Source organism: Crinia signifera, chromosome 4 (assembly GCF_055691185.1).
Source record: "Crinia signifera chromosome 4, ASM5569118v1, whole genome shotgun sequence".
In the NCBI taxonomy this organism is placed as follows: Eukaryota; Metazoa; Chordata; class Amphibia; order Anura; family Myobatrachidae; genus Crinia; species Crinia signifera.
The window spans coordinates 321,536,169-321,549,685 of NC_139220.1; the positions used below are offsets into that span (position 1 = coordinate 321,536,169).

General features: G+C 47.8%; 1 protein-coding gene across 4 annotated transcripts in view; it reads left to right on the forward strand.

The window, feature by feature from the left end:
* The window catches only part of LOC146075945 (uncharacterized), a 230,165-nt gene extending 218,119 nt beyond the window's left edge, over positions 1-12,046 (forward strand). For all 4 annotated transcript variants that reach the window (XM_083185652.1, XM_083185654.1, XM_083185653.1 and 1 more), the window contains exon 2: positions 7,762-12,046. In XM_083185652.1, coding sequence (XP_083041778.1) covers positions 7,924-9,642 — 1,719 coding nt within the window. In that variant the 5' untranslated portion in view covers positions 7,762-7,923 and the 3' untranslated portion in view covers positions 9,643-12,046. The remainder of the gene's footprint in view (positions 1-7,761) is intronic.
* Positions 12,047-13,517: the final 1,471 nt, after the last annotated feature.

The following is a 13,517-nucleotide window of genomic DNA, read 5'->3' on the forward strand; positions in this document are numbered from 1 at the left end:
GGAAGGTAGAGGTCTTTGTGCTGCATGTGACTGCAAATAGAGTCCCAGCAATTTGGGAACACAGAGATGTGTCCACATACATCTATCCCCCATTCACCACAAGTCAGGTTACACATAACATGGAGTGCACTATGTCTCTGTAGCACCAAGTGTCTTCATGTGACTTCTTCTATTAAATGTGTATTATACACAGAGTGATGCAAATAGGACACACAAGCAGCTTCTGCTAATTACAATATATGGTAATCCTATATTCCCTTGGTCTTCCCAAGAACAGGCTCTCACCACTGCAATCTATGTTAAACACTGCTGCGAGGCTGATCTTCCTAGCAAGATGCTCATCGCCTGCTGATCCGCTCTGCTAGTCCCTCCATTGGTTGCCCATATTCTACCGTAATCAATATAAAATACTTCTACTCACATATAAAGCTATTAACCATACTGCACCAGCATATATCTCTTCACTTATCACAAAATATCTCCCATCTCGCTCGCTCCGCTCTGCACAAGATCTGCGTCTCTCTTCTGCACGGATCACTAGCTCCCATTCATTATTACAGGACTTTCATCGGGCTGCCCCCATCCTATGGAATGCCCTTCCACGCACAATAATACTCTCCACCAGCCTCCAAACTTTCAAGCGTTCCCTGAAAACTCACCTCGTCAGGCAAGCCTATCATATTTAGGTATCACCCACATAACCCTCAGAGGCACTCATGTGTTATATAGCTTCCCTTCTGGACTTGTAACTTGGTGGGACTGCTATGCTATCACTGGTGCCTGTCCTTGTGTTTCCCTCCTATGTCCCTATAGATTGTAAGCTTGCAGCAGGGCCCTCCTACCTCCAAGTCTGTTGTTACCCAGTTTGTTCTTTCAGTGTTGTTAACATTTGTAAAGTGCAGCGGGATCTACTGCACTAAATAAGAAACTGTAAATAAATAAATATTCTGGTACTCTTTACCTAGAAGGGCGCCCGCGATTGGAATCGCGGGCGTCGGGAGTAAAAAATCGCGGTCATCGCGGGTACATAAAAAACGGGTGCCCGCGATGACCGCGATTTTCCCATAGGGAACAATGTTAAAAAAGAAGATTGACCGCGATTTCACTGTAAAATGCCTCAATGCCCGCGATTTTCCCATAGGAATCAATGTTAAATGGGCTACAGAGCCCAAATAGGCACAATTAACCCTTAAATGTCCCCCCAAATTTTTAACGCCACCCCACGATCCACGCCAACCCGAAGCGTGGCGAGTGCAGCGAGCCTGCGAGGGGCGGCGGTACGCGTCCTCCGACCTTTTCATGCCCTACTATCCACGTCGGCGTGGAGTTGAGAATAGAATAGTGTGGCGAGCGTAGCGAGCCACCGAGGCCCGAAGCGTGGCGAGCGAGCGCCGTGAGAGGACGCGGATACCTTCACAGGTAAACGCGTCCCTTCGCGGACTTCACAGGTGTCCGCGTCGCCGCGGACACCTGTGAAGCCCGCGAGGGGACGCGTATAACTGTGAAGGTATCCGCGTCCCCTCGCGGGGCTCGCCACGCTTCGGGCCTCGGTGGCTCGCTGCGCTCGCCACACTATTCTATTCTCAACTCCACGCCGACGTGGATAGTAGGGCATGAAAAGGTCGGAGGACGCGTACCGCCGCCCCTCGCGGGCTCGCTGCGCTCGCCACGCTTCGGTCTGCGTGGATCGTGGGTTGGCGTTCAAAATTTGGGGGGACATTTAAGGGTTAATTGTGCCTATTTGGGCTCTGTAGCCCATTTAACATTGATTCCTATGGCCAAATCGCGGCCATTGAAGCATTGAATGTAAAATCGCGGTCAGCACTAAATTTAACATTGAACCCTATGGGAAATTGCGGTGATCGCGGGCATCGCGTCGCGGCCGTTAATGTACTGCCCGCGATCACCGCGATGGGCGCCCTTCTAGGTAAAGAGTACCAATATTCTTTCTCTTTCAATGGTCCTGGTGACACAGCTCAACATTGGGATGTAGGAGGGTCCGTAGGAGCCAGGCACCTATCCTAAAGCTTTTGGAGGGTAGGCTCCTCCCTTCTGCATCCCAGACTCCCCAGTTCGTGTTAGGTGCCCACTGGAGTGGGTGCTATTCTAAAGGGCTGCTGGAGCAGCCGAAGGATTAGAGTTAGTTAGGAGTTTTTATTTTATTAACTTTTACTCTAGCTAGGTAGGCACAGTGTGAGGATTCTCATTAGTGAATCCTCACACTGCTAGGGCAGCAGGAGCTGACAGAAGCGCGTCCTGTCAGCTCGCTGTGCACAGGGGAGATGCTGTCTGGCCTCCCTGTGCAGCGCTTACAGCTTCTATTAAGAAGCTGCCTGGGCTCCGGAGCGCTCTGAAACCGGCTTCACGCTAGGTGGGGATCATGGGGGACAGGCGCTCCGTGATGACGGCGGCCATTTTCTGCAGAGCTTACAGACTGAGCTCCTATATGAGAGGACAGCAGTGTGTTACAGGCATGTTCCAAGTGGTCTCCAGCAGAGGGGGAGACACTGGAACTTGGAGATCCTGCAATAAGAGCGGCTGTCTGGGGGTGGTTGGTGCCAAAAGTCAGAGCTGGCTGACAGATCCTGGCAGAGTGATTGGATTTCCTGGGCATTGTTTTCCCACTGCTGGAGGCTCCAGACAGATAAGTGACTGAGTACATTGGCTCTGTATAAAACGCCTGTACAGTGTGTGCTGTGACTGTCTTATTTGTATAACATCATGTCTGAGCAACAGCTTGTGTATTGCTTGCGCTGCTGTGAGTCCCATGGGGAGTGAACCCCAGAGGGTAGAGCAATCAGAACCTGCGTGGGCCAGTGCCCTGGGCAGGTCTGTTAATGCCTTAGTGCAATTGCTGGACAGGCAGAGTGATGTGTTGGTAGCTTCCCCGAAACCTATGTCATCATCTCAGCAGTCCTCTGGCTCCTTGCCTCTGACTCAGGCAGATCCTGGCTTCTTACAGGTCATGCAGGATACTGCTAAGGGGATCAGCAGGTTTAATAATTTGTTAGACAAATTTGAGGGTGATACTGTGGGGTCCCCTAAAAGGTCTTATTCAGTGCCATTGCTTGTTGGTGATGAGGAGGGAGAGTACACAGACATCCCCTGGGATCAGGGTGATGATTCTGAAGAGTCCTCAGCCTCAGGGGTGGAGGACTTGATTACTGCTGTTAAGCAGGCTTTGAATTTGTCTGTGGAGGATAAAACTCCTGCAAAGGGTGTTTTTAAAGGGCAGCATAAGGAGACTGTTACCTTCCCTGCGGATGAAGGTTTACAGGATCTATTGGAAGGGGCTTGGAAAACGCCCGATAAAAGGCTGCAGATGCCTAAGAGATTCTTAAGTCTATACCCCATGCCTGAGGCTCATGCAGACCTCTGGGAAAAAGTTCCAGTGGTGGATGCTTCTGTGGCTCGGCTTTCTAAAGCCACGGTGCTACCTGTCCGGGGGGGGGGGGGGGGGCAGCATTTAAGGACCCCGTAGACAAAAAGCTGGAAGGTAACCTCAAGGCAATATTTGAGGGGGTAGACTTCACTGTACGCCTACTTATAGCATCAGCCTGGGTCTCTAAGGCCATAATTGTGTGGGCCAATGACCTGTGTACAATTTTACATGCTGATCCATGTGTGTTGCTGCTGGCTGAGAAGCTTAAAGCAGCTGCGGAGTATGTGCAGAGGCTGAGGAGGAAGCTCTCAAAATGGCTTCCAGAGTTTCCACAGTGTCCGTCAATGCCAGGAGAGTGCTTTGGCTTAAAGCCTGGGAAGCGGATAATTAATCTAAAAAGGCCTTAGAGGCTTCAGCTTTTAAAGGAAAGCTGTTGTTTGGTTCAGAGCTGGAAGAGCTTATTAAGCAGGCCACGGGAGGCAAAAGTACCTTCCTGCTGGCTCCTGCAGCAAAACAGACCTCAAGGTTTTCTGCTTTTAGGCCGTCCTTTTGGCCCTCCCCTAGATGGGGTGCTTCCTTTCGGGGTCAGTCCTCCAGGGGCAAGGCCCCTAAGTCAAAGTTTGGTTCCTTTAATAAGAAACCAAGCACCAAAGGTGAGGACAAGCCCTCAGCATGACTACCTGGGAATTATCCCGACGGTGGTCAGAGTGGGGGGGGCGTCTGAGATGGTTCAGGGACATTTGGGCATTGTTGAGCCGGGATCCTTGGGTGTTGGACATTATATCCCAGGGTTAAAGAATTCCCTTCAAAGGTCTTCTTCTGAGAAGATTCATTCCTACACCACTACCAAAGGAGTCTCGGCTTCGGGCTGCTCTTTTGGGGGCGGCTCAATCTCTCTTAGAGAAGGGTGTGGTGATCCCGGTCCCTCGAGCGGAGTGGAAAAAAGGCTTTTATTCCACACTGTTTTTGGTGCCCAAGCCAGATGGGTCTTTCAGACCAATCTTAAATCTAAAGTCTTTGAATCTCCATCTGTGGGTAGACCATTTCAAGATGGAATCTCTACGGTCTGTGCTGCTAAGCTTGGACCAGGGAGAATTTTTGGCGTCCATGGATGTTCAGGACGCATATCTTCATGTCCCTATCCATCCGGAGCATCAGGCTCTCTTGAGGTTTGCGATAGGAGACCTGCATTTGCAATTTCAGGCGCTGCCCTTCGGTCTGGCCACAGCGCCAAGGGTATTCACCAAAATTATGTCTGTAATGGCGGCTGCTCTCCGCCTGAAAGGGATCACGGTGATTCCGTATTTAGACGACCTGCTGTTCAAAGCAGAGTCGACGGAGAAGTTGCAGAGTCACTTGGCAGAGGCCATCAGTTTTTTGCAGACTCACGGATGGCTTTTAAACTTACAAAATTCTCAGCTTGTGCCGTCACAGAGAATCCAGTTCCTGGGGGTTGTCCTGGATACCCATCTACATCGGGTATTTCTGCCAGAAACAAAGGCCAGGGACATAGCCACCTTGGTGTGGGAGATCCTGGGGCCTCAGAGTCCATCAGTTTGGAGGTGTCTCAAACTGTTGGGTAAAATGGTGGCGACTTTTGAGACGCTACAGTTTGCTAGGTTCCACTCTCGAGTGTTTCAGTGGGACATTCTGACGTCTTGGTCAGGAAATACTCACACCATGAAGTCAGAGCACATAGTGTTGTCTCCAGAGACACAGTCTTCTCTGCAATAGTGGATGCAGGTGGATTCCCTTCAGTGGGGCGGTCTCTGCAGTCCTGGGACTGGCTGGTAGTGACTACCGACGCCAGTCTCAGGGGCTGGGGGCGGTGGTTTTGGACCTACGCCTTCAGGGCTTATGGACCTCGGAGGAGTCTGCCTTGCCGATCAACATCCTGGAACTACGGGCTGTGTGGAAAGTGATATCTCTGGCAGGAGAAAGATTGCAGGGCCTTCCTTTGAGGATTCAGACCGACAACGCCACGGCTGTGGCATACCTGAATCACCAGGGAGGCACACGCAGCAAGCTGGCCATGTGGGAAGTTTCCCGGATTTTCTTGTGGGCGGAGCTGAATGTTCCAGCGTTGTCAGCGATATTCATCCCAGGGGTGGAGAATATCGCGGCCGACTTCCTGAGCAGGGAGGAGCTGCTGGAAGGGGAATGGAGCCTGAACGCACAGGTATTTCTTCAGCTTACATTGAAGTGGGGAACTCCGGATGTGGACCTGATGGCATCAAGGTTCAATTATCAGGTGCCCAGGTTCTATGCCAGGACGAGAGATCCAGGAGCCGAAGCAGTGGATGCAATGACTATCCCCTGGGAGGGGAATCTGCTTTATGTCTTCCCGCCGTTTCCAATGCTGGCGAGGGTATTGAAAAGAGTCCAGTCCCAAGGAATTCTGGTGATTCTAGTGGCCCCAGATTGGCCAAGGAGGTCCTGGTACTCGAGGCTTCAGAGATTGTCTGTGGACTCGTGGCATCTACCTCTGAGGTCAGACCTTTTAAGCCAAGGGCCGTTCTTACACCTGGATTCAGCTCGGCTAAATTTGACGGCTTGGCTATTGAGACCGCCGTCTTGAAGAATAAGGGGTTCTCGGAGGCTGTGGTTAACACCATGGTTAAAGCTAGGAAGTCAGTGTCTTCGGCTAACTATTATAGGGTCTGGAAGACCTATATTAGGTGGTGTGAAAGGCAGAAGTCGCATACATCGCGATTTCGACTTTCTAAATTGCTGGAGTTTTTGCAGGATGGCTTCTCGTCGGGGTTAAGCCTTCAGTCACTCAAGGTACAGATATCGGCCTTGTCGATTTATTTCCAGAAAAGGATAGCTTTACTACCGGAGGTGCAAACATTCCTGCAAGGGGTTTCACGATTGAAACCCCCCTACAAGCAACCAGTGGCTCCATGGGATATATCGCTGGTACTGGAGTGCCTTTAAAAGGCGCCTTTTGAGCCGCTGAGGTCGGCTGACCTTAAGTTCCTTACATGGAAGCTTGTATTTTTGTTGGCTGTTGCGTCAGCAAAGAGAGTATCAGAGTTGGGAGCGTTGTCATGCAAGTCTCCTTTTCTTATTTTTCATGATGACAGGGCTGTTCTTCGAACAGTACCTCAATTTTTGCCAAAAGTAGTCTCTGCTTTTCATCTAAATCAGGAGATAGTTCTGCCTGTGTTTCAACCCCCAGAGGGTTCAAGAAAAAGGGACAAATTGAGGAATTTGGATGTTGTGCGCGCCTTGCGCATTTATGTGGACAGGGTGAAGGGGGTCAGGAAGACACTTTGCTAGTCTTGTATGATGTGCACAAGATTGGTTGGCCTGCCTCTAAGCAGACCATTGGTAGGTGGTTGCGTTCTGTTATTGCCTTTGCATATACTAAGGTTGGTAGGCCGGTGCCGGCCAGGATTAATGCGCATACCACCAGGTCGGTCGCCACCTCTTGGGCGGTTCAACATGGGGCCACAGCTGAGCAGGTTTGCAGGGCCGCCACTTGGTCATCTGTTCACACTTTTGCCAAATTCTATAGGTTCCATGAGTTCGCGTCGGAGGACGCATCATTCAGGGGAGCAGTGATGAGAGCTGCAGACCTGAGCGTACCCACCCAAAGGACCGGCTCTGGAACGTCCCAATGTTGAGCTGTGTCACCAGGACCATTGAAAGAGAAAAAGGGATTTTTGTAAGAACTTACCGTTCGAATCCCTTTCTCTGATATGGTCCTGGTGACACAGCGATCCCTCCCTTACGCTCAGTAAGTATGCCAGTGTTCATGATGTTTCATTATATATGGTTGAAAAGTTATTTTTGAAATTGGGCATATAATATGTGCAGGCGTTTGTACTGAGTTAATGTATTCCAGTGGCTTTGAAGGATTGAACTGAGGAGTCTGGGATGCAGAAGGGAGGAGCCTACCCTCCAAAAGCTTTAGGATAGGTGCCTGGCTCCTACGGACCCTCCTACATCCCAATGTTGAGCTGTGTCACCAGGACCATATCAGAGAAAGGGATTCGAACAGTAAGTTCTTACAAAAATCCCTTTATGTGTGACCGCTGCTGTATCTGCATACGAGATGCTACGCTAGTGTGTTACTGGAAAATAGTAATGTAGCATTTGTTATGCAGACACAATGCAGGCATGCCACATATTTTAATCAGGAGAAGATGCTTGTGCATCCTATTCACATTGCTTTGCAAATCATTTTGATTAAAAGATGCTCGGCTCTTCCAGTCCTGCTATGGCATCATGTATGTGGACACATCTATACACAAATATCAAATTAGTGATCAGTGATGGTTATATTTGCTATTCTGTATAAATATACATCTTATACAATAATAGTAGTTTTATCCTGGTAACCATTATGCTTTTATATATTAACTTTTTTACAGGACCTATAAAGAGCAGAAAAAGAGAACGTAGAAAGGGACATTGTTCTCCAATCAAGCCAACTAAATACATCATCTGCTTACCCCGCAGGAGGAGGAACAAAAGAAATTTTATTTTCTGGATAGAAGAAACCTTCAGCAACTAATTTGTTTATCTCCTCATACATGATGAGTCACACAGGAGAGAAACCACATGTGTGCTCTGAGTGTGACAAAGGCTTTACATATAAATCACGGCTTCTCATACATCAGAGGAGTCACACAGGAGAGAAGCCATATAAATGTTCTGAATGCAGCAAATGTTTTTCCCAGAAGTCACATCTTGTCCTACATCAGAGGAGTCACACAGGAGAGAAGCCATATAAATGTTCTGAATGCAGCAAATGTTTTTCATATAAGTCAGATCTTGCCGTACATAAGAGGAGTCACACAGGAGAGAATCCATATAAATGCTCTGAATGCAGCAAATGTTTTTTCCGTAAGTCACATCTTGTCCAACATCAGAGAAGTCACACAGGAGAGAAGCCATATAAATGTTCTGAATGCAGCAAATGTTTTTCCTGGCAGTCACTTCTTGTTATACATCAGAGGAGTCACACAGGAGAGAAGCCATATAACTGCTCTGAATGCAGCAAATGTTTTTCCCAGAAGTCACATCTTGTCCTACATCAGAGGAGTCACACAGGAGAGAAACCATATAAATGTTCTGAATGCAGCAAATGTTTTTCCCGGAAGTCACATCTTGTCCTACATCAGAGGAGTCACACAGGAGAGAAACCATATAAATGTTCTGAATGCAGCAAATGTTTTTCCCATAAGTCAGATCTTGTCCAACATCAGAGGAGTCACACAGGAGAGAAGCCATATAAATGTTCTGAATGCAGCAAATGTTTTCCCCTTGAGTCAAGACTTGTTATACATCAGAGAAGTCACACAGGAGAGAAGCCATATAAATGTTCTGAATGCAGCAAATGTTTTTCCCAGAACTTTGATCTTGTCCTACATCAGAGGAGTCACACAGGAGAGAAGCCATATAAATGTTCTGAATGCAGAAAATGTTTTTCCCACAAGTCACTTCTTGTCCTACATCAGAGGAGTCACACAGGAGAGAAGCCATATAAATGTTCTGAATGCAGCAAATGTTTTTCCCATAAGTCAGATCTTGTCCGACATCAGAGGAGTCACACAGGAGAGAAACCATATAAATGTTCTGAATGCAGCAAATGTTTTTCCCGGAAGTCACATCTTGTCCTACATCAGAGGAGTCACACAGGAGAGAAACCATATAAATGTTCTGAATGCAGCAAATGTTTTTCCCATAAGTCAGATCTTGTCCGACATCAGAGGAGTCACACAGGAGAGAAGCCATATAAATGTTCTGAATGCAGCAAATGTTTTCCCCTTGAGTCAAGACTTGTTATACATCAGAGAAGTCACACAGGAGAGAAGCCATATAAATGTTCTGAATGCAGCAAATGTTTTTCCCAGAAGTTAGATCTTGTCCTACATCAGAGGAGTCACACAGGAGAGAAGCCATATAAATGTTCTGAATGTAGCAAATGTTTTTCCCATAAGTCAGATCTTGTCCGACATCAGAGGAGTCACACAGGAGAGAAACCATATAAATGTTCTGAATGCAGCAAATGTTTTTCCCGGAATTCACTTCTTGTCCTACATCAGAGGAGTCACACAGGAGAGAAACCATATAAATGTTCTGAATGCAGCAAATGTTTTTCCCATAGGTTAAGTCTTGTCCTACATCAGAGGAGTCACACTGGAGAGAAGCCATATAAATGTTCTGAATGCAGCAAATGTTTTTCCCAGAAGTCACATCTTGTCCTACATCAGAGGAGTCACACAGGAGAGAAACTAAAATTGCTATGAATGCAGGTAGTGTTACTAGAAAGACAATACTGATCACTGGACTTGCTGTGAGGGCCAGAATGCAGCGGTTTTCATAAGTAAAGGAACATGTATTACCACAATATGCATTCAAGGGATACAGTTTTTAAGTGTGACAAGTGTTTTCTAAAATCAGTCCTGTAAAAGACAGGAGCGGTCTGACAAATGGAGTTGAGAGCACTTTCTTCCTGGGACAGTCTCTCTGGTATGAACTAGGGGCCGCATTTATCAACTAATATTTGCGGCTAAATCCCCGAAAACACCAGTTTTCGGGGGTTAACCGCAAATATTAAGTATCCCCCTAATGTATCACAGGGGATATCCGATCCCTGCTGCGATCCCTCTGCAGGGCCGCATCCCCCATAGGTTTCAATGGGGGATGCGAAACTGCCTAATGTATCAACATTGGGCAGCCCGGCTTCGCACCCCTGGGCTATCGCCATTCTGATATGGCGATAGCCCAGTGTAGCCTATGGCTACATATCGCACTGCCCGGGCGGCAGTGCGGTCAGCGGGGTCGCGGGGGGGTCAGTGCGTAACCACGCATGCGCAGACCCCAGGCATCGCAGGGACAGGCTCCTTTCGGAGCCCCGTCCCTGCTCACAGCAGGTGATACATTGGGGCGAAATGATCGCATTGGGCGGTAATATTCCGCCCAGATCGCATTTTAAATTCGATCAATGATAAATGGGGGCCTAGAGCTGCAGTATAAAAACAGACAGTGGTTCTGGGGCTACTGGAGGTAATGTGGTAACTGAGTTTTAAAATTTACAGCTGTTCTGCTGATGCCGGTACTGAGCTCTGTAATATACAGCTGTTCTGCTGGTGCCGGTACTGAGCTCTGTAATATACAGCTGTTCTGCTGGTGCTGGTACTGAGCTCTGTAATATACATCTGTTCTGCTGGTGCTGGTACTGAGCTCTGTAATATACAGCTGTTATACTGGTGCCGGTACTGAGCTCTGTAATATACAGCTGTTCTGCTGGTGCTGGTACTGAGCTCAGTAATATACAGCTGTTCTGCTGGTGCTGGTACGGAGATGTGTAATATACAGCTGTTCTACTGGTGCTGGTACTGAGCTCTGTAATATACAGCTGTTCTACTGGTGCCAATACTGAGCTCTGTAATATACAGCTGTTCTGCTGGTGTCGGTTCTGAGCTCTGTAATATAGAGCTGTTCTGCTGGTGCCAGTACTGAGCTCTGTAATATACAGCTGTTCTGCTGGTGCTGGTACTGAACTCTGTAATATACAGCTGTTCTGCTGGTGCTGGTACTGAGCTCTGTAATATACAGCTGTTCTGCTGGTGCTGGTACTGAACTCTGTAATATACAGCTGTTCTGCTGGTAACGGTACTGAGCTCTGTAATATACAGCTGTTCTGCTGGTGCTGGTACTGAGCTCTGTAATATACCGCTGTACTACTGGTGCTGAGCTCTGTAATATACAGCTGTACTACTTGTGCTGGTACTGAGCTCTGTAATATACCGCTGTACTACTGGTGCTGGTGCTGAGCTCTGTAATATACAGCTGTACTACTGGTGCTGGTACTGAGCTGTGTAATATACAGCTGTTCTGCTGGTGCCGGTACTGAGCTCTGTAATATACAGCTGTTCTGCTGGTGCTGGTACTGAGCTCAGTAATATACAGCTGTTCTACTGGTGCCGTTACTGAGCTCTGTAGCATACAGCTGTTCTGCTGGTGCCGGTACTGAGCTCTGTAATATACAGCTGTTCTGCTGGTGCCGGTACTGAGCTCTGTAATATACAGCTGTTCTACTGGTGCCGTTACTGAGCTCTGTAGCATACAGCTGTTCTGCTGGTGCCGGTACTGAGCTCTGTAATATACAGCTGTACTGCTGGTGCCGGTACTGAGCTGTGTAATATACAGCTGTTCTGCTGGTGCCGGGGATAGTAGAAATAAAAGCGGACTATCCAGTAGAGAATTCTCAGAGCTCCTCTCAGTATTGGGGTTTTATTTCTGACTGGCAGAGATAGGAGTCCTGGATTACAGGTAGGGGAGTGACAGACTTTGCAGGCCCCTTAGCAAAAACTCATCTGACCGCCAAATTGTGGTCATTACAATGCTGCTTACTGGCAGAAGAGAAAGAGGGCATGGGAGGGGAGAGAGGAGCGAGTTAGAAAGGGAGAGAGGGGTTTTATGGAATAGGAATGGGTTTTTGTTCCCATAGACGGTTCTCCAAGCACCAGGTCTACCGATTGCCACACCGTGCCCTGGACTGACGTACTAGGGGCAAGCCCATCACCAAGGTAAGCTGCTGGTCTGACCCCATCCGCGAGGTGAATGGAGGCCACACACAGGCATCCATTCACCTCCTCCCTGCCTCCACTGCTGTCTCCAGAGTACAGCAGCGGAGGCTGTCTGTGCCCCCCCCCCCCCCCCCCCCGTCCAAAACTGCGTTCTGGAGGTTCTCCTTTCCCCATTGATGTAAATGGGAGCCAGGTTTGACCCGGCGTACCAGTTTAACCTGCCCTTTACCCAGGTTCTGTCCATTTTCAACCCAGGTCAGGACCTGGGTAGTAGTCCGATGTAAAGGGACACGGGTTGACCCATTTACTCTGCCGCTGACCAGGATTTTTGTGGCGGTGTAAAAGGGGTATAACACAGTGTCAGGGAGATAAAGAGGAGCAAGAAAGACCTTGAAGGGAATTAGCAGAAGAGACTATATACAACACAGAGGCAGAGATGGACAGATGGGGGAAGAGGTGGCTGGACAGGGCATGGGTGGATAGACAGACAGAGCACCATATGGGGGCATAGATGAATATCGGCAGCATTGATGGACGGAGCACCCTATTGGGGCATAGACCATGAACTAGATGGGGTATAGATAGATGGACAGACAGAGCACCATATGGGGGGATAGATAGATATCGGCAGCATTGATGGACGGAACACCCTATTGGGGCATAGACAGACAGAAAAAGATGAGGTATAAATGGATGGGGGAGTGCACCATATTGGGGAATTAGTACTAGTTCACCACTGATTACATGAACCCTGTACGCGGCCTTGTACCACCCTACAGGTCTCCTCTGGTCTCTCTTCTTTCCCTCATGCCTCTATGTTGCTGCCTTACCTCACTCTCTCGGAATACTATGTACTACCTGTATCACATAGCAACCAATCATTATTACATGTGTTAGGTTGCTGACACTAGACTGCTAATAGCAGATATCTGGTTGCTATGGGTTACAGTACATCCTTGCTTCTCACATCATGTTATTAACCAGGTCTGATGGAGAGCACATTGTGTAATAGACGAATACTAACATCCTCCATAATATATATATATAGCGGCACAGTAACAGTATACACGTTACTATGACACAGTATATAGTGATATAACCTGCATGTAGACTGAAGGACGATGATCTAACAATATCTGTAATAACCATGTATATTACTCGTAGCTGTCCCCAGAACAGGGGAATAAAAGCTGATCTGGATAAATGGGATTCTGTTACCGATTTTATAACTATAGACTTTGTTTCTCTATAATACTTTGTACATTCTTCTACATGTTACAGATAGTTAGGTGGTCCTGTAATGATGACCATCTGCTAACCTATAATAAAAACTTCCAAAAAATGAGTTTTCATTCAGCAAATGGATTATTGATGTCTTTATTCCTGGTGCTGACATATAACCACAGCGACTACCTGCCAATCGGGGATTGATGTGGTTTTTCAGGAGACAAGGAAACTTTTTGATGAACGCGAGTCCGAATTACTTGGTGAGTCCTAATCTAAAGGGCCCTACTCATGGAGAGATTTGTGCCAGAGATTTATCGTGGAAGATTCAGCATGGGAGATTTCAAATCTCTCACAGAAAGTGT